At 39.6% G+C, this 22,775-nt stretch overlaps 1 protein-coding gene across 14 annotated transcripts in view; it reads right to left on the reverse strand.

Moving 5' to 3' along the window:
* LOC123757919 (protein bric-a-brac 1) overlaps positions 1-22,775 on the reverse strand; it is a 169,488-nt gene that overhangs the window by 142,902 nt on the left and 3,811 nt on the right. For 7 of the 14 annotated variants that reach the window (XM_045741877.2, XM_069338721.1, XM_045741876.2 and 4 more), the window contains exons 1-5: positions 16,352-16,532; positions 12,215-12,573; positions 10,281-10,367; positions 5,833-5,922; positions 3,221-3,322 (exon numbers count right to left, since the gene is read on the reverse strand). In XM_045741877.2, coding sequence (XP_045597833.1) covers positions 3,221-3,322; positions 5,833-5,922; positions 10,281-10,367; positions 12,215-12,250 — 315 coding nt within the window. In that variant the 5' untranslated portion in view covers positions 12,251-12,573; positions 16,352-16,532. The other 7 variants (XM_045741873.2, XM_069338722.1, XM_069338720.1 and 4 more) reach the window with 6 other exon arrangements.

Raw genomic sequence — 22,775 nt, forward strand, 5'->3', positions numbered from 1 at the left:
GTCCCCACAGAACAGTGTCCAGAAGATGGCCTACAGTATTCTTGAAAAGAAGAGGGACTCACTAAAGCCAGTGACTCAGGAGAGGTCCACATTCAATGACATCAGCAAGAGGACTGAGGCTAAGATGATATGGAAGCTGGAGCTCCAGATGATCTTGCCACCTGTTAGTGGCCAGCCATAACTAAGAGAGGGGTTACACCTTTTGTCTTAGCGAATCATTAACAGAGTCGTTTGGCTATTTCAAGGCTTTGCTTTCTTTGAACCTTCCAGTTGTCTGTATATCTTTGCCTACTTTCTAGATGTTGTCTCAGTGAGAGTGATCACAACAATCTCCTACTCCCTGTGCCTCTGTGAAGGGGGTCAGGTTCTGGCTCTCATCCTCAGTAGGCCATACAGGACTCCTAAGGCTGATGTGATACAGTAGGGGGCAAACTATCTCATCGAGCTTGTTTCAAGGGAGTCACCGTATGCCCCTTTAGAAACAGGATATAACTAGAGCAGATATGTTTGGACAAATACCAATCAAGACTGGTATTACTGGGCTGGTATATCTCAGGATACAGGGTATTGTAATAAGCACAGGGTGTATAATGATTACAGGGTGCTGTAATATGCACAAGACTTATGTTTTGTTAGGAATAAAAAAAAAAGGAGAATAATCAATAGTTAAGACAAAATAGCATGCAATCCCTCATAAAGTTACAATAAAATTTGATACATAAGTACCTGCTCTTTTACATTTAACTGAATCAGACAAATAAAATGGCTGTCAAGAAAACCTATTCTGTATGTTTTTCTAAACAAAATTCTAAACATTCTTTTAGCAAAACTTTAATATTCCACACCTACAAGCATGCATGCCAACTTCAGTTGGTTTAATTGTTTGACAAAATTAGAGAGGGTATAATATCTGGAGGCAATAAAAATAACATTGGCAGGGAACACGATTAGAGTGCAGACGCAACTCCTCATCAAAAGGAAGATAAATAGTATGGATCACTTGACACTTGCCCAATGCCACATATTCCGTCACGGAACCAAAATACGGAGTATGCCTGATGATGTAAATGGCATCATTAATTTTAAAAAATTATAGAAATTTCATTTATTGTCCGAATTCCATGGGACTTGTTTTAAAATGAGCTCCAACTTCTGCCCATTTTCTGTATACCCCACGTGGTATCCTTGCCCCACCATGTGGGCACCCACCCACGCTGGAGGCTCACTATTCATGACCTCGCTCGTGACAGCTGCGGCCTCCTCTCGAGTCGAACAGTTTCCCCATTCCGGTTATTTTATCTCAGGTATTTGTTGTTACTGGCTTCATAAAAACTGTAAATTGACTTCCAGATAGATACTGATCAAGAACTGAGCCAATCCATGATGAATGCATTGAAAGAAACATGTATGAGGGAAAAGATATTAAGTTTTCGTCAAAAGTACAGAAAAGCGAGACGTGTATGTTCTTATATGCAAATATCCCTTTACAGCATTCTATTGCGAACAATTTGATACCAAACTGAACGCAGTAGTACGAAAATTGAGGTCAGAAAGATGAAAAAGAGTATAAACATTTTTTGTGTGGTGCTTTCATCCTACCTTGTGCTCTCTTGTGCTCCTCTTTTGTGCTCTCATCCTACCTTGCGATGCACGGCGGGTCTAAAGTATAGGAAAGTGAGACATATGTTCTTATATGCAAATATCCCTTTACAGCATTCTATTGCAAACAATTTGATACCGAATTAAACGATGTAGCATGGAAACTGAGGTTAGAAAGCTGAAAAGAGACTAAACATTGGAGTGGTGAGCTCTCGGACAACACTCGGGCTACCTTGCAGTGCGCAGTGGGTGTAAAGTATAGGAAAGCGAGACCTGTATGTCCTTTTATGCACATATTCTTTTAGAGCATTCTATTGCGAACAATTTGATATGAAACTGAACAACGTAGCACGTAAAGTGAGGTCAGAAAGCTAAAAGAGAATAAATGTTTGTGGGTGGTGGCGAGTTCACTCGTGAGATGCAAGGCGGGTCGCCTGCCGGGGCTGCGAAAGTACTGTATTAAATTAGCACTAAAGTTTAACCACTTAACTGCGCCAACCAAGTATTCTCGGTCGGTGGGAAACTGCGCCAACCGAGAAAACTATCTTTTATTTTTTCGTACCCATTCTAAATGTGTGCGAGGTTGGTTGTTCACAAAATGGACTCCTAGGACCTCCAGTGAGAGGCAGCCATCTTGGAAAAATTCCCAGAATACCCTAGGGCTGCTGGCTGGGTTAGTACTGAGTGAGCAACCATGGGTGGCGCATGCGCCTCTGGTTCCCAAACACTTGTCCGACGCGGTGTTGAAAAATCGCGCTCTGTTGGTAAAATTCAAACCTTACTGTTTGAAGAACATAAGGGTCATAATATTGGTGAAGCTAGGCACAATAAGGACCCAACACAAAAGGTCAGATGCAAGTGATACAGCACCTATGAGGACGATACTGCGAGAATATCCAATTGTAGCTCTGAGCGCCATCCTTACCCACCTATGCTATCCTATCTCCAATTTATTTAGACAATACATAGATGAATCGTTTTCTGCGTTCAGTGATGATGCATCTGATACAAGTAGCATAGATGAACAGTGTTAGCGGCTTCCATGGTGGTGTTTTCCATAGATATTTCACGAATACCTGAATTTCTTCTTGACTGACAGACACTCTTTGAGGCTGGGTGAATTTCTTCCTGTGTGGGACCTTACAAAGCGATCTTTCACGACTACCTTACAAATTGATCTTTTCTTGTAATCTTTTTAATACTACCTTATGTTTTACAAGCTTGGCTACATACCACCTACAGGTACTAATGCCAAGGGTGTACGTGAGTGCGTTATTTGCAAGCACACAGAACGAAGAAACAGGAAGCGAAAATCTATCTGTACCTGGTGCAATGAGAGCGAATTCGTGCTGTGTACCATTGACTACTTCATTGATTATTACTCACTTCCGAAGTACTGAGTGTGTAATACAATGTGTTACTGTGTAAATAGTGTGTGAAACTACATATTGTAATTTTAGTGAATTTTTAACAAGTAATATTGTGACAATAAACATTTATTGTGGACACTGACTGACACTCAAATAAATGATTGTGTATCAAAAGAACAAGATGCAAAAGAAGCTTATACTGTACAGACATCAATGAATTACATAATTTAAAATAAAAGTAAAAATCTCACCTCTCCTTTGTAAATAAACTCTATAAGAGCTTCTAACTCCTGCCCCTTAACATCCTTCAGGAAGACAATTGGATGCTTGCATGGATTAGTCTGAAACAGTGTCTGCAAATATAAGAGTAAAAACTGAATTAAAAGAAAATTCCTCTTTGTATACCAAACTTATATGTAGCCTTAAATCAAAATTAATGACTTCTTCAAACAACTTGGCAAGATTCAACCTTCATACATCCAGAAACAAAACTGTTCATGCAGTCACAATGCCAGCAATTACATAGAACACAGCAGATATACTTCTCTTGACTAGGTCACATTCATGTGGATAAGATGGCCTGTTATCAAGAAAAGATACCATTTTGCTGTTCATTGGCATGTCAACCTTTTTAAAATTGTTCTTTGCCTTAGGTATGAAAAGACTTTTAAACCATACATGAAAATGACTTTTGACATCAATATACTAGGCTGGGCCTTATATACTACAGAGAGAGAGAGTGACATATAGACATACTCTAGAGCATTGCTAGTCTGTTTAAATGGTCTTGACTTTAGCCATTTTTAATCACAAGCAATATTAACCCTTAAACTGCGCATGGCGTATATACTGCATATGCCGCGAGTAACATGTCCCACCGTGAGCATGGCGTATATATATGCCATGCAGGGTGCCAGGCACGATTCAAATGCCCCACTGCTACACGGGGTTCACATCAGCTTCCTCAGGGCTCTTGTAAACAGACAACATTTTTTTTTTTAAACTGTTGGCAATATTCTACGGTGTGAGAGCCACAGTACTGTGGGAGCAACCAAGGCTGGCACATACAGCATGAGCTAAAAGCATTGCTGTTCAGCTTGTGACCACAGCATTGCTATTCAGCTTGTGACCATAGCATCGCCTAAAAATGTAAAAATAAATGTGTAACTGCTATTATTTAGCGATGACAGTATTACAGATGACCCCTGACTGTGATAAAAATGACCAGGATTGTGATAATAGCAGGATTGTTTGATAATTAGCGCTGTGTAGGAGGAGTAATGTTGAGGGAGGTAGGGAGATCGTGTCGTTTACTGACTGTGTTGTAACACGGGTAGGGTGTTTCTCTACCTACTTAATCTTTCCTTCTTTCTTTTCCCCCTCTACCCGTATTCTTACTTTTTTATTCTCTACAAGGGACTCCAAAACTTTTACCAAAGCCAACTCCACGCCACGTGGTCCTAAGACGATTGACCGACTTAGGATTCTACACCCAGTATGACGTGACCTAGGCTTCGAGCAAAACCCTAGAGTCGCCTCCGCCGCCACCACCAGACCAGTAACACCGAGCAATGATCGAGGTCTGGATCGATCACGCTAATTAATCAACTTTGGGGCTGGATCCCCACTATAACCGATGACCTTGAGTGTGGAATAAATTACACGGTAATGATGAATTCAGATTCGATGTTAGAATCGGCGCCCAATTCAACTCTGCCTCGTGTGGACCACGTGACCAGGACAAGTATACACATAAACACATGGAAATAATAAAAATGCAATTTATTAACTAATTAATTTATTAAAAGAAAACAAACAAAATCTAAATATGTTCACTCCCTGTCACTTTAACACTCCCTACTTGACCTGAATGGCAATGAGACTATTCCTATACATAACAATAGCAACTATACCTCTATGTTTTACCAGCTAAAGATGTTGGGCTGGTCTTGGGGAGAGGTAAGATGGTTGACCTCTCCCAGTTGCTCTGGAGTCCACACTGATCTGTCCTCGTCTGGCCTAGCCCAGACTAGAGCATTGTAACCTTCCGCCTAGTCAAAGTTTCACCAAGTTACTAGCAAGGTTTAAGTTATAACAATTAACCTCTGTTGTACTTAATTGATCCAGACTGGTTGAATTATTTTACTGAAATTAAATTACACAAGCATCTAACGGCAGAGCTGTTCCCGTTCCCCAAAATGGTTAATTGAACTTTGAGAAATAGTAGACATGTCAACCCTGATGACCTATGACCGCCGGTCACTCCGCCTTACAAGTTAGATCTCTAACACTCACAACACCTCCTCACTTAACTTTAGCCTGGTTCACTGCTTTGTTCTATTGCATTGCTACATAATCTTTACTTTGAGCATAACAGGCCTCTTTAAGGGGGCATTTGAGTGGATTATTCAAATCCTTCAAATTATCCTTCAAAATATCATGAGTCCTTTTACTTACTTCAAATTTAACTTGCACAACACTCCTATACAGGGATACCAGATTCCATTTGATTCATAAATTCTACTTTCTGCTCAATTTATTACAAAATGTTTTTCCTTTGAGTCTGCAACTAGTTGAAGCCTTGTTAACACATTACATTTCTGTATATACATTTTTCAAGCATGCGTGTTGGATCATACATTAAAAAATTGACAGTTCAGACAAGAAATGAAGAGAAAGAAGGGTTATAACTGTGCTGAATTAAGATTTGAAATAGGCAAAAATAGCATACAGTATACATAAAACCTTTTCCATTAAGCCTCATTCATCCAAGGCAATTTTTAAAATAAATTTACAGAGCTATTCTAGCAGAGATACCAATGTTAATATAAAGTAAAAATTAACAACACCATTAAGAACCCACCTGGAAATATGGCGAACATGCAGACAAGACAACCCTGTGTGCCGAGAAAGACTTTCCATCACACGCCAGAGTAACATCGACAAAAGCATCCTGATAAGGAAATTTTAAATTAAAACACTGACTATGCACAGTTGCTCCTAAGCTCTTTGTACTCAGGATGAAAACAGCATAACTGCAGTATAATGTCCCAACTATTTTCAATGCATTTAATTAAAATGAAATTAAAATTTAATCTACAATATTATATATATATATATATATATATATATATATATATATATATATATATATATATATATATATATATATATATATATATATATATATATATATATATATATATATATATATGTATATATATATATATGTATATATATATATGTATATATATATATGTATATATATATACATATATATATATATATATATATATATATATATATATATATATATATATATATATATATATATATATATATATGTATATATATATATATATATATATATATATATATATATATATATATATATATACAGAGCACCACTTGGTTTCCGAACTTTAGTTATCCGAAACTTCCAGTTTCCCGATTGGGGTTGGGGAGTCATGCTACCCGAATAAAGTTCGGGTAGGAAGGGGTCCGCCAAGCGTCACGCCGGCTTGTTGTGGTGGGTGGAAGATGGTCCAGTTTGCCTACTGTGACTTCACAGATTCACGGCCTATTATTCCTATTATTTTGAATTGCCATAAGGCTGGAATGTTCATTCTGTGCTTTTGTTTTACATATCTGCACAATCAAGAAACATCTGTGCACCATGTCGGCTCCAAATGCACGCATTGCGTCAGTGATGGCTGACCAGTGGGTGGATGGATGAGGGAGCTTAGGTGGGAGGCAATATGAGAGAGGGGGGGAGAATTAGTCAGAAAGGGAGGGAGGGAGAGAGAGATGCTAGGAGGGAGGGGGAGGGAGAGAGAGATGCTAGGAGGGAGGGGGAGGGAGGGAGAGATGCTAGGAGGGAGGGGGAGGGAGGGAGAGATGCTAAGAGGGAGGGGGAGGTAGGGAGAGATGCTAGGAGGGAGGGGGAGGGAGGGAGAGATGCTAAGAGGGAGGGGGAGGTAGGGAGAGATGCTAGGAGGTAGGCAGAAAGGGACGGAAGTAGTGAGAATTAGGGAGGGAAGGCAGGCAGGCAGGCACAGGCAGGCAGGCAGGCAGGCAGGCAGGCAGGCAGGCAGGGTAGCTTGCAGGCAGGCTGGCAGGCAGGGAGTGAGTGGTAGTCACGCGGTTGAACCGCGTGACCTTTAAAAGAGAGTATGGGATGTAGGGGGGTGGGTGGTGGGGGCGAGACCGGCTCATTCCCGAAGATAAGCCTAACACACACTACCCGTTAGCATGATGGTAGGCAGGCAGGCTTGCAGGCTGGGAAGGAGGCAGGCAGGCAGGCAGGCTTGCAGGCTGGGAAGGAGGCAGGCAGGCTTGCAGGCTGGGAAGGAGGCAGGCAGGCTTGCAGGCTGGGGAGGCAGGCAGGCTTGCAGGCTGGGAAGGAGGCAGGCAGGCTTGCAGGCTGGGAAGGAGGCAGGCAGGCAGGCAGGCTTGCAGGCTGGGAAGGAGGCAGGCAGGCAGGCAGGCTTGCAGGCTGGGAAGGAGGCAGGCAGGCTTGCAGGCTGGGAAGGAGGCAGGCAGGCAGGCAGGCTTGCAGGCTGGGAAGGAGGCAGGCAGGCAGGCAGGCTTGCAGGCTGGGAAGGAGGCAGGCAGGCAGGCAGGCTTGCAGGCTGGGAAGGAGGCAGGCAGGCAGGCAGGCTTGCAGGCTGGGAAGGAGGCAGGCAGGCAGGCAGGCTTGCAGGCTGGGAAGGAGGCAGGCAGGCAGGCAGGCTTGCAGGCTGGGAAGGAGGCAGGCAGGCAGGCAGGCTTGCAGGCTGGGAAGGAGGCAGGCAGGCTTGCAGGCTGGGAAGGAGGCAGGCAGGCAGGCTTGCAGGCTGGGAAGGAGGCAGGCAGGCAGGCAGGCAGGCTTGCAGGCTGGGAAGGAGGCAGGCAGGCAGGCAGGCAGGCAGGCAGGCAGGCTTGCAGGCTGGGAAGGAGGCAGGCAGGCAGGCAGGCTTGCAGGCTGGGAAGGAGGCAGGCAGGCAGGCTTGCAGGCTGGGAAGGAGGCAGGCAGGCAGGCTTGCAGGCTGGGAAGGAGGCAGACAGGCAGGAAGCGATATATGGGTGTTGAAGTGAACCATGAACCACGTGACCTTTGAGAGTGTGTGTGTGTGTGTGTATGGGTTTGGGGTGGGGGGAGAGGGGGAGGTGTGTCGGTGGTGGGGGAGGGACCGGCTGACTCCGTAAGCCTAACCACACTCCACAGACCTGTGATCCAGATTTGTTTCTAAATGTACAGTACATCATCGTATATTTTAGGCAGGATGTGCCTGCAGGCTGGCAGGATGTGCCTGCAGGCTGGCAGGATGTGCCTGCAGGCTGGCAGGATGTGCCTGCATGCTGGCAGGATGTGCCTGCAGGCTGGCAGGATGTGCTTGCAGGCTGGCAGGCAAGCTGGCAGGCAGGATGTTCCTGCAGGCTGGCAGGATGTGCCTGCAGGCTGGCAGGATGTGCCTGCAGGCTGGCAAGATGTGCCTGCAGGCTGGCAGGATGTGCCTGCAGGCTGGCAGGATGTGCTTGCAGGCTGGCAGGCAGGCTGGCAGGATGTTCCTGCAGGCTGGCAGGATGTGCCTGCAGGCTGGCAGGATGTGCCTGCAGGCTGGCAGGATGTGCCTGCAGGCTGGCAGGATGTGCCTGCATGCTGGCAGGATGTGCCTGCAGGCTGGCAGGATGTGCTTGCAGGCTGGCAGGCAAGCTGGCAGGCAGGCTGGCAGGATGTTCCTGCAGGCTGGCAGGCAGGATGTTCCTGCAGGCTGGCAGGATGTGCCTGCAGGCTGGCAGGATGTGCCTGCAGGCTGGCAAGATGTGCCTGCAGGCTGGCAGGATGTGCCTGCAGGCTGGCAGGATGTGCTTGCAGGCTGGCAGGCAAGCTGGCAGGCAGGCTGGCAGGATGTTCCTGCAGGCTGGCAGGCAAGCTGGCAGGCAGGCAGGATGTTCCTGCAGGCTGGCAGGATGTTCCTGCAGGCTGGCAGGATGTGCCTGCAGGCTGGCAGGATGTGCCTGCAGGCTGGCAGGCAAGCTGGCAGGCAGGCTGGCAGGATGTTCCTGCAGGCTGGCAGGATGTTCCTGCAGGCTGGCAGGATGTTCCTGCAGGCTGGCAGGATGTGCCTGCAGGCTGGCAGGCAAGCTGGCAGGCAGGCTGGCAGGATGTTCCTGCAGGCTGGCAGGATGTTCCTGCAGGCTGACAGGAAACATCCAGAGGATGTTTGCCAGTCGTCTTAATAATCAGTTAGGAACAATTAAGGACTTTTATAAAGTGGATCAGGACTTCACTTATTGGTGAGTACAAACAAAGCACGGTCGCATTTACGCTATGAACCTGTCGATTTTTTCCCCTAGAGTTTTTTCGTAAATTTTTCGGAACAATTTCTTTTTACATTTCTAGTTTATTTTTTCCCCTCTATTTCTCGTATACGAACTTACATGTTAACCGACGGGTCTCGTCCCCAAGGGGGTCGGAAACCAAGTGGTGCTCTGTATTGCACATACATATATATATACATACATACATCTATACAATATACATACAAATTATTATTATTATATATATATATATATATATATATATATATATATATATATATATATATATATATATATATATATATATATATATGTCGTACCTAGTAGCCAGAACGCCCCTCTCATGCCTACTATTCAAGGCCTAATTTGCCTAATAAGCCAAGTTTTCATGAATTATTGTTTTTTCGACTACCTAACCTACCTAACCTAACCTAACCTACCTTTTTCTGCTACCTAACCTAACCTTACCTATAAAGATAGGTTAGGTTAGGTTAGGTAGGGTTGGTTAGGTTCGGTCATATATCTACGTTATTTTTAACTCCAATAAAAAAAAATTGACCTCATACATAATGAAATGGGTAGCTTTTATCATTTCATAAGAAAAAAATTAGAGAAAATATATTAATTCATGAAAACTTGGCTTATTAGGCAAATCGGGCCTTGCATAGTAGGCATGAGAAGTGCGTTCTGGCTATTAGGTACGACATATATATATATATATATATATATATATATATATATATATATATATATATATATATATATATATATATATATATTATATGTACATACATGTACATATATGTACATACATATGTACATACACATATATGTACATACATACATATATATACACATACATACATATATACCATACATATATATACATAAATACATATATATACATACATACATATTATACATACACATATATATAATAGATAAACTGTTGTTTAATTATTTTAAATGACTTAGTGAAACAAAGGTGATCAAGGTAATAAAACACACCTGTGTACGCAGATAACTAAACACTTCGACAAAGTTATTTTGGTGGTTATTCCACTTAAGAAGAAACTGGTCTTGATTCATCCTGACCTGAAAATGGAAAATAATTTGTAATAAAATTGTTGTTCAGACTACAGTATAACTTAAATTACATAAATACCTTACATGTGATTTATATGATGATTTTTATTTGCAACATTTTACAAATACAGTACAGTAATTTATAGATTATTGGAAATTAAAATACAAATATATATTTTTGAACTAATGCTTTGCAGTAAAATTGCAATGAACACTTACACTTTCAAGTGAAGAGAACGCATTTCACAAACACTTACACCTCCAAGCAAGAGAAATCTCACAAACTGGACATCTAAACAAAACAAAGTAAAAACCAATGAGTAGAGTACTATACAGTACAGTACTCATGTTAAAAAAAAAAAAAAGGATTAGATGTCAAGTGTCCATAAATTATAATCAAATCATTTTCAATAAAATAAACAAAACTGAAAAGATGCCTGTCTTGCAAAGAAAATGCCAGTATACAGTATCAGAAAATACTGATTAGGTTGCATGCATTTTTGAAATGATATGACATACAGTATTCTGGGAATTTCTACAACCAATATTCAAAATGGAATTTCAAAAGAAATAAGGAATGTCATGAACTAAATTGTGAAAGCAACACAGTAGGATCCCAGTTTTACATGGAGGCATTCATGAGAACACTGTTAAGAATTAAACTGCATTTTTGTAAACCATTAGAGTGTTTTGGGAATATTAATTATACAATATGTTACTTAAGGGGCCCGGTAACAGAGGAGTATTTTTCCAAATATGAAATACTATATAGTGAGAAATTTTAAACAAATCTCCCATTTTTTTTTACAGTAAACTATACTCTAAAACAATATTTTTAAGCGAGGAACATGAACATTATATGCCATTCTAAGACCATAATGAATAAAATAACAATTGGTGACATTTTAATATTTTAAACCTAATTTGAAATTGTGAAATTTTGTATTTATTTTTTCTATTTTATTTTTAACTTTTTTTTCTGTTCATGGTATGATGTTGATCCGTTAGGAAAAGTTGGAGTATTTACAATGAAGATATCATTCACAAAAAATTTAGTGTGTTTGAGGAAGTTTTGGAACACCATCACCAGGCCCCTTAACATGATCAAGATACTGTACTACATACTGCACAGTAAAATAAAAAGTTTATTTATGCTGTAAGACAGCACACAATTAACTAGACTGTTAAAAAAAAATTATATTTTAATAAAATACAGTAAATGTTGTAGTTTTTTTAGATTCAGCTACTTGGAACAAAACGTTCCAAGTAGCAGGGGCTATGGTGAGCCTGTAGTGGACTGACAGTAATTTATTATAAAATTTAAGGTATAGTACTGTACTGTAGTTCAGACCTAATACAGGTGAACATACAACCCAAGTTTCACATGTGAATTCCTTCATAGTCACTGTTGGAATTGTATCTCTTATGAACTATAAAATATTGTATGAATATACATGTTTATACGTAAGACTTGAGTACTGTACAAGGGATTATCTTAATTTATCAACCTATTGTAATTCTAAAACTCTCAAATGAATAGTGAGAAAAAAAAGTGAAAAACTAATTTATTGTGAAGAAGCGAATGCCTAAATTTATTTTACTGTACTAGTGTAGAATAGTGTCGCAAAGTATCAGGATCCAACTGTACTGCACTGTATTTATAAATAGCAGGAAAGAATCCTATAATAAAATACACTGTAAATACAAATTAAAAACATTACATGATGAGATTACCAGTAGAAAAGTGGGAGCTAAATTATTTTAAACAATGTTATACATGTATTAGAGCTTATAATTGAAGAACCTTACTTTAAATGAATAAGTGTGTGGGAGTCCTGAGATAGAAGGGTACTCACCACAGCCTGGCTGTCCATGATGTACTTCCTCGCCATTCACTAAACACAAAGGGCTAATTTCCCGTTCACTGTACGTTTGCACCCCCTACTCAACACTAGCTCTGTCTTTCTGGGTCTGGCTCCTCCACGGATATTTGATTTGCCTGCATTTTCAAATGAGCCAATAACTATGAACGTTTTCAAAGATCACCAATGAACTGTCCAATCACTCTGCGCGTCCTTCCAAAACAGGTGAGCCAAGGTGCAAAATGCCAGATTTTTTACCCTTGTTTCCATGCCATTCATGATTTTCAGAGCAGAAAGGGAATTAGCTGTTCTTTTTTACAAGGGAAAACTAGCTAGCTAGCTATCCTTGTTATCTGTATAAAATTTGCAATAAAATTAAGCAAATACCAGTAAATATTGTACTACCACTATAATTAACACAAAAGTGAAAACATGTCATTGACCTCAGGTCTCAATTGTCCTTATACGAGACCATAAATCTTTATGTCAGTAACCCTTACACTTCTTGAAAGTCCGTAAAAAGAGTAACTTGAGCTCACAGTTCAAGGAAACACTTTTCTTGAAACACAATTATACAAATACTGTATTTTAAACAACAATTTCTAAAGTTCAGAGCAAATGTTAATACTGTAATCAGCATCCCAAAGCCTGGAAACCAAATGACCTTGGTTATTTTATTTAAGCAGCAATATATTCTTCAAACTATTCTTAACTTAAAAAATAATAATATACAGTACAGTATATGCATGTAGTTGGAAAACAGTACCAAATTTCACAAGCAATTAACTATTCCAATATTTCCAATTATTATAAAAATATGAATTAAAAAATCAGTTTCTACAGAAGTAATACTGTATAGCTTACAGTATTAGAGTACAGTATTTACATCAAAATACAAATACTGTACTGTATACTGTAAATAAATATATTCATAGTTATGAATTGTAATTCTAGAATCTGTGGGACACTGCTCACCACACTATGGTGTCAGCAAGATCATAAAAGGACAGACTTTCTCAGAAGTTACTGAAGAATCAGCTGAATAATAAACCCTTACCTAACCTAAGGAGTATGAATAGCTATATAGAATACAGAATACAGTACAGTACAATGAGCATTACACTACAGTGGGTCTTGCTTGAACAGACCAATTCAGACAGAACCCTCCCACCTCAATGAATTTGTTATACAGTATCTGAACTTTTGTTATAATTTGCTATTACAGTATTCTTAAATATCAATTTTATTAGTCCCAATATTAATGCATTTGCAAATATTTGGATACGTACTAAAATAACTTTGAATAAGCAATTTAAGTATTTTGTTAATACACTGATTTAATAATTTTTTGGAATACTGTACTATAAGGGGATTCTCTTCACTGGACGTTTTCTATTATTGCCCCTGCAACAGATCACAAGGATTTTACTACTAGAATGAATCCTTTTGTTGCATCTACATTTCCATAAGACTGGGAACTTTGAACTAAATAGTGGAGTCCCATTCACATGGGACGCCACTATTTTTATACAGACTATGAGATATTGAACTTCAGAACAGTATATAGATACAAGATACAAAAATATATTACAGGTCTATTCATGCAATTTAATTGAAATTATTCACTATTTAGTGCAATACTACATGGGTCTGTATCTGACATTCACAATCCTTGGTGTAGGAGTGTAGGTAGGACCTGTGGGTTCATAAATCAATTATACTCCTGAGAAAGAACTGAGCTTCCAACCTGGTCATTCCAACTAGCCAAACTTTCCTAAACAATTATGTATGGTCTGTAAAACTACACTGATTAAGTTAGGGGCAAGTTGGAGGTGGAGATATTTGTCTCTAAACTAGTCAGCACAATTTGGCAAGGCAAAATTGGATTAGGTCAGGTTACCACAAACAATATCTATACTTTAGAAATAATAATTCATTATGTTGGGGTGCAGGCAGCAAATGTATATATACATGTTTGACCTATATTGAGGCCCCCCCCCCTCCTAAAATGATGAATTACTCTAGGATGCATCCCCACAAGAAGCTGACTAACTCCTGTGTACCTATTTACTGCTAGGTGAACAGGATTTGGTGATAGGAAATGCGTCTAATCATTTCTGTCCTGCCCAGGATTCGAACCTATAATTCTCGACTGTGAGTCGAGAACAATCCTGACTGTACAGTACTACCGAAATACATACTGCAAAATATGTTCATCAGTTATACAATACTGTTATTCATCCCAGTGGGTGAATAAGCTGAGAAAGTTCAACACTGAGTAACAAAAATCATTCCAGAACTATGTTGACCCTCATATCAGGACACCCGAGTTCCACAGGGCTAACAACACTACAAACCAAACATGAAAGGACTATCTCATTGAAACTTTTAAAAGACCTGTACCGAACAATGTGGAGAACATTTATCCAGCCCACTTCTTTAAAAGGTCAGATGTAACACAAGCAAGAAATAACAGTTTCAAGCTCATGGAGCCACAATGTAGGACAGAAAACAAGATGCTTTTTCACCCATAGGGTTATATACCCGTGGAACTGCTTATCCACCGACACTGTAAATGTCAATATACAATGATTTTACAATTCAAAATCAAACTCAGTATCATCAGGACAATTTGGGGGGATCTTTAACAAGCTGCCAGCTCCCTGTTCTCATTGAGGACATTAGAGAGATAGTAGCCCTCAGGTAAATTCAGGTCAGGTTACATTAAACTTTGATAAGTTAGGTTAGGTTTAAAATTTGTTGGTTAACTATCATGTACAAAGTGACCCATTTCCACTAAAGGTTTACCACCACTATTTGGAAATACTGTACAGTACTTAGCTTATGCCCTTTGGGTACTGCACTATTTGGAAACCAGAAAATGTAATCTTATATACTAATTTAAAGGTCCTGGTAGTACAGTCGGACTTGTTCTCAATCAGGAATTCTGAGTTCAAATCCCGAGTCGAACAAATCCTATTACGTAATGCTCCTGATCACCAAGCAGTAAATAGGTACCCAGGAATTAATTGGCTTGTTGTGGGATTATACCCTGAGGAGTCAGTGACTTGACCTTATAGAGATATCACCCCTTGAAACAAGCCATACATGTACATTGATTGCCTGTCCCCCAACACAATTATTATTTTAATCTGCAGATTCAGTCTTAGAACAGTGCAAAAATATTGTCCAATATTTAATGATTTATGTGAAGAACTGCCAGCTACCAGGTTTTGTTTACTGGGTTGAGTTAATATTCTTGTTTAAAGATAAAAGTGATTATTTAAGTGGAACCGAGTTCTTAAATTCAAATGCTATATTCACTACATAAGCTATATTTGCTTTGTGTTTTTCAGAGCTAATGCACATTGCTACATTATGCCAGAATAGATTAACTAGGTTAAAAAAAATCTTATTTTCAGTAGTAGGAAATTGTATATAAGAAACTGCTTAACTAACTTAACCTAGCACTATATGTTACATGCATTAGCCCCAAAACACAAAACAAAAAATTGATGCCGAATTTGGTGTTCGACCTTAAATCACTCACCAGTTCCCATATTCATTCTTAACATAGTAGTGTGACAAAACTGACTTAAATTGGTTCATGTAAAGTTGCCCCTCCTTCCTCCAGTTTATGGACATGATAGGTCATGTTAGCTTAAGCAACTTGACACTTTGATTAAGTCAATATTTGAGTACATGAAGTTTTTACAATTAATTTTGGTGTAGCATAAGTTGGAGAAAGGGCAACACGACTTGAAGGCACTCAAATCCATGCACACCAAGAAAATGATCTGGAACACAATCACAAAACATTGCTTCCATAGGAATGGAACAAATCTCATATTTCTCGTTACCGACAATGCTAGCCTGGCATCATACTATATAAAAGTGTGCAAATACCACTGTGTTTACTACAAAAATGGGCGAATAGTGTTTGACTAGCCTGTATCAACACAAACACGCCTCATACACAGTCCAGGGTCCCTCCCACCCCCTCAAAAAAATAATCTATTTGCTCCCCAACTGCCCACTTGATGGGTGTAAGGTAAATGATAAAATATATATGCAGTTATTTCACTATTAATGTAAACTGTTTTAAGTTTTAAAATCATTAGAGTTCAGTACCTGAACCCATATGTGACAGTAACCTTTCGTCAACCCCTTACGAGATGGGTATATGGGGTCATTAATGAACTCAAAACTATGACGGCACTAAAGAGTGACTGCAGCCCCATCAGAGTGGTTGTGTGATGTCCCCGGTGGAGGTCAGATGGTGAGAGGAGAGGAGGAGGAGCAGTGAGCTGGGACCCACCTGGCACCATCTCACATGTCAACAACCTCAGGTAAACACCACCTCACTACACACAGATCAATAACTAGTAAATACTCACTATTTTAGCCAAAATATTTAATAAATAATAGAATTATATAAATATATATAATTGTGTGTATAGTAAATTATATGGTATATACAGGCAATATAAATAAATGAACAGGTAATATATAAGTAAGCATTTGCTAATGCACTACAAGACTAAATTATTTTTATATATTACGGTGAAATACTATATAATATTATAATCATTATTTTATTTATTTATTTGTCGTACATTCATATGCATTTGCCATACATACATTCATTCATATTATAATAATAATTACACATTTTATTTATATATATATATATATATATATATATATATATATATATATATATATATATATATATATATATATATATATATATATATATGAAAGTATATATTATATATATATATATATGTATATATAATTATAGATAGTAGGGGAGTGAGGTGAGTAGATAATAATTGCATGAATGTTAAGAATAAGGTAAGAATAGGATGAATGTAAGAATAAGGTATGAATAGGATGAATGTAAGAATAAGAGGAAAGTCAGAATAAGAGGAAAGTTAGAATAAGAGAAAAGGTAAGAATAGAAAGAGGGGAGAATAAGCAATAGGGGGCAAAGCTCAAGTCAGATCACGTCTCTTAAATAAGTTCCAGTCTGATACATTGGCTCTGATTACTGCTCTCATTTTTTTGTCATCTACGTCAGCAGTCTGTCTGTCCCTTTCTCAAAGTTTCTTTCTGCGTCTCTCCTCGCTGCCGTATAGTTCTTATTGTTTGTACGTTTGAAGGTTAGGCTTACATTAAAAATAGTTCCTAACAAAAATAGTTCCTTATATTGAACTATTTTTTTTCTTTTGTTCTATGGCTCTTTCGCAATTTATGTTACATCAATCCTATTTTCAAGTTCTGCATCTCTGTGGTATAAATCTGTTCATGCCTTCATCATTTATCTCGCAAAATTTGGAACATATCACATTTACTTCCTTACTCAGCAACAGACCTTTCCAATCAAATTCATTAAAACTTGGCAAATTCCCCATAGTATCCTCTCGAAGTTTTTCAACTGTTTAATTTCCACCTTCTTTTATAGATAATAACGCATTGCATATTTGATCTCAAACATGACATGAATGCCCTAAATCTAACATTGATAAAACATTCCATACGTCATTCTTGTGGCCTGCCTGATGTGTTGATACACGATTCGTAAACCTCCAGGATGTTTACGAGTCTGCCAGTCCAATAAATTTAATTTTTTTATTATAATTTTGCCCCGAGGGGCGAGTTTATTGGGCAGCGCCACTCATCACTCATCTTGTGAGTAGGCCTCCCAATCTATTGATTTCAAGTAAGTAATTATCAAAAGAGGGCACCAATATTGATTTCAAGTTAAAGACTCTTAGTTCCAACAAGTGCTTTGTCCATGCGTTGCTTGCTTGTGGACTGTGGGCATTTATAATTATCATTATTCAGATTCAAAATCTGCAGGGCCATTATGTCAACATCTCGTAGGTTGTGGATTATTAATTCTCTTACATTCTGTTTTTCACCAATATCATGATTACGCCTCCACCTTTTCTAATGTTTCTGTCTTCTCCAAACTGAATAACCCCTGGTAAATATGACTATTTTAAATATCTTCAATTTTCGTCTCTTAGAGCGTAATTGTATCTTAAACTGAATTATATCATTCAGTGCCAGTATTCTGAAGTCTCCCCCTCTTTCACAGTAAATCGCTATTTTCTCTTATTTATAGATACACCCATAATCACTTGAGCATCCTTACCTGTTCTTCCAACTTATGCACCAACCTCTTATGGGGTACTGTGTCAATGGCTTTCTGACAGTTCAAAAAAATGAGGTCTGTCCACCTTTTCTTGCCTAATTTTAGTCGCCTGGTCATAGAATTATATTAAACCTACGAGGAACGGATTACCATCTCGAACCAATGTTAAGTCAAAATATGAGTGCACTAATCTGTGTCAATGTAACTCACTCCCTAACGAATTAAAAAGCTGTCCAACCTACGCCTTATTCTAAAGTAAACCCAAAACGTACCTAACTTCCTCCTCAATTTCCTACCTGGTGCTTCAAACTCGCACTGTATCTTGTGTTACCCACTCCCCAAAAATGTGCCTAAACCATACAACTTCACCACTTTGTGTGTATTTTACATCAATAAACTTATTTCAATTCAATTTCAATTCACCACTGTAATCACAATCATATTTCACGGTTGTTATGTTGAACGCAAATATTACTACACTGTACCTATAAATAATCCTCAAATTATGCTGCAATGTACCTGTTCATAATCCTCAAATTTTACCGTAATGTACCTACTAAATGTCTTCAAATTTTCTTACAATATAACTTAACATCTTTCAATTTTGCTACAAATTACAGACTTATATTATCTGTTAGATTAAGGACCTGCCCGAAACAGTATGTGTGTTAGTGGCTTTACAATTATGTAAGTATTTATCAAAAGAAGGCACAAAACCGGGAAGGCTATGTAGCACCATCAAATGTGCAGAATAATCAGAGGGCGCTAAATACCACCAAGGATGCCAATAAGAGAACAGAAACGCAGAAGGTGAACGATATCAAAAGTATTCGATTCACCAAGAATTCTATCGAGGGACAAGTGACCTCGAGGGACAAGTGACCTCGAGGGACAAGTGACCTCGAGGGACAAGTGACCTCGAGGGACAAGTGACCTCGAGGGACAAGTGACCTCGAGGGACAAGTCACCTCGAGGGACAAGTCACCTCGAGGGACAAGTCACCTCGAGGGACAAGTCACCTCGAGGGATGATCGGAAAGCAAGTACACACGCTCATCCTGGAAGTCAGGACATTCAACAAGGATAAAATGTCGCACGACTGTAAGAAGGATAATGAAATTTGGACAATAAAGAGCAGAGCGGCACTCCATTAAGTGACCGTTGGTTAAGTGTGTATAGCCAATACGCAACCTTGCCAGAGCCGTTTCCCATCGCCGGTTACGGTGGTAGGAGGAAGGCCATGGAGACAGTTAAGAATACACAGTTTCTTAAAAACAACAGAAGACCAACAACCCTGCCAACGGGCAAGGATGGAGGAATGAATAACTGGGTAAAAGTCGGAATAAGGTATACCTTTATGGGAGATGGGACAAGAGCGGATAGCTTCCCTAGCAGCAGCATCCGCACGCTCATTTAAAGAAACACCAATATGGCTGAGAACCCAGCAAAACTCTACAATTTAAATTTACTGGAGATAAGTAACAGCCAATGTTGAATCTCGACGACCACCTGATGGACTGGATTAAAGGACCCTAGAGCCATGAGCCGAAGCCCTAGAGTTCTGCCCGAAACGCTGCGCGTACTAGTGGCTTTACAAGAATGTAATTACTGTACTATCCAATGTATTCTCACAAACCCAATGTACCTTCTTGTATATATATAAATAAATAAATAAAATAAATAAATAAATGAGGGCACTATGAGAGTCAACTACAACCACAAAGGAGGATTGACAATGAGAAAGCAAGAGACGAAGTGCATAGGGAACAGCATAAAGTTCTGTTGTGAAGATGCTAGTCTCAGGAGGAAGGCGACACACAAATGTGGTCAGGAAAAACAAGAGTAGCCTACACCGTCCGCAGACTTAGACCCATCGGTGAAGATGGAAATGGAGCGAGTGTGAAAAAAAAGTGTTCAAGGAAACGGCGTTTCAGAACCGTAGGAGGGGTAAAAGCTTCAGTGACGCGGGTCCAGGATGTACAAAATTTTGGAAGGGGAATTCTCTACGGGGGGCAAGGAAGGAACAATACGAGGAAAAACGTTAGAAATACGAACCGAAAGAGAATCTTGTAAGCAAGATAGCCGGACAGAGGTGGTAAAGAGGAATAGGAACTTCAGGAGGGGTAAAAGTCAAAGCACGACAGGGCGAGAGGAAGAATGTTGCAAGGACCACGCAAGAATAATGATTTCAGATGCAAAACTGATTAGAATAGTCAGAAATTGTGAGGCACTGCAAACGGATTTGGACATGATCCAGAAATGGTCTGAAAAATGGCTACTAGAGTTAACCAGGCCTGACAGCGGAGTGGACAGCGATGCTTCCGATTCGTACCTGCTTGATGGGGTTCTGAGAGTTCTTCTCCCCAAACTCGGCCCTTGGCCAGGCTTGACTTGTGAGAGTTTGGTCCACCAGGCTGTTGCTTGGACAGGCCCGCAAGCCCACATATCCATCACAGCCCAGTTGGTCCGACACTCCTTGAAGAAAACAATTTAGTTTTCTCTTGAAGATGTCCACGGTTGTTCAGACAATATTTCTGATGCTCGCTGGTAGGACGTTGAACAACCGGCAGATTTGGGACCTGTCCCTCCAGTATTTTCCATGTGTATATTATCTCGTCTCCTTTCTAGTGAGTACATTTGGAGAGCTTTGAGACGATCCCAATAATTTAGGTGCTTTATCTCGTCTATGCGTGCCGTATGTGTTCTCTGTATCCCCTCTATTTCAGCAATCTCTTCTGCTCTGAAGGGGAAGCGAGTACTGGGCAGTACTAAAGACGGGACAACACAAGTGATTTGACAACCATTGTGATGGGATCTCCGGACTTTAAGGTTCTCGTAATCCACTATATAATTTTTCTGGCTGACGCAATACTTGCTTGGTTATGCTCCCTAAACGTTAGGTCGTCGGACATCATTATTCCCAAATCCTTGACATGCTGTTTTCCTACTATGGGCAGATTCGATTGTGTTTTGTACCCTGTATTATGTTTCAGATCCTCATTTTTGCCGTATGGAATTTATCCATAAGGCAAAAAACATGGAATTTATCACCAAACTTTTGCCGTACCTGGAATTTATCACCGTTAAACATGTTATTTTCTGCTGCCCAATCGAAAACTTTGTTAATGTGTCTGTAGTTTTTCAATGTTTTCAGCAGAGGTAATTTTCATGCTGATTTTTGTATCATCTGCAAAGGATGACAGGAAGCTGTGACTTGTATTTTTGTTTATAATTGATGTGAGAATAAGGAACAGCAGTGGTGCAAGGACTGTTCCTTGAGGTACAGAGCTTTTAACTGCGCTCGGGCTCTATTTTACTTGATTGACTGTTACTCTGTTTTGTTAGACAGGAAATTGAGTATCCAGCGTCCTACTTTACCAGTTATACCCATTGACCTCATTTTGTGTGCAATCACTCCATGGTCACATTTGTCGAATGCCTTTGCAAAGTCTGTATTGTTTTTCTTCTAATGCCTCAGTGATTTTGTCATAATGGTCAAGTAGCTGTGAGAGGCATGATCTTCCTGCTCTAAATCCATGTTGGCCTGGATTATGGAGGTCATTGGTTTCCATGAATCTAGTGACCTGACTCTTAGATCACTCTCTCAAATACTTTTATTATGTGGGACGTTAGTGCAACTGGTCTCGAATTCTTTGCCAATGCTTTGCTACCTCCCTTGTGTAGAGGGGGCTATGTCTGCTGCTTTCAGTGCATCTGGTATCTCCCACGTGTCCAAGCTCTTCCTCTACAGTGTAGAGGAAGAGCTTAGACACGCCTTATAGTCTACACTATACCGAGTGCCTGTGCTACTCTCACTTTGAATTTCTATATAAATATTGAATTCCACAAGTCTGGACCCGGGGCTGAGTGCATGGGCATATTGTCAATTTCTCTTTCAAAATCTGCTACGCTCGTGTTGATATCAGTTATATTTACAGGTGTTTGGATATCAAAGAAATTGTCCGAATCTTCCACTTTCATGCTGTGTATCCGAGTGCTAAACATATCCCCATACTGCTTTTTTAGGATTTCATTAATTTCTTTGTCATCCTCAGTGTATGAACCTTCACTAATACGAATAGGTCCAATACTGGCAGTTTTTGCTTTTGATTTAGCATATGTGAAGAAATATTGAGTTTTTCTTTATTACTTGAATTGCTTTCTGTTGTAGCTGCCTTTCTTCAGTCTGTTCGATTTCTTCACTCCCTGTATAAATTATTTCTTCTTTGTATGGAGAGTCGTGTTTGCTTAAGCATTTCCGTTAATTTCTTCCTTTTGTAATGTCGTCTGCGTTCTCTTTCTACATTTGACCTCTTTCTGGCTTTCCTCAAAGGAACATGTTTCAGACAGACTTCATAATCCTGAGTACCTCGTAATCCTGAGGTTCTGGATT

This window comes from Procambarus clarkii, chromosome 40, assembly GCF_040958095.1.
Source record: "Procambarus clarkii isolate CNS0578487 chromosome 40, FALCON_Pclarkii_2.0, whole genome shotgun sequence".
Taxonomy (NCBI): domain Eukaryota; kingdom Metazoa; phylum Arthropoda; class Malacostraca; order Decapoda; family Cambaridae; genus Procambarus; species Procambarus clarkii.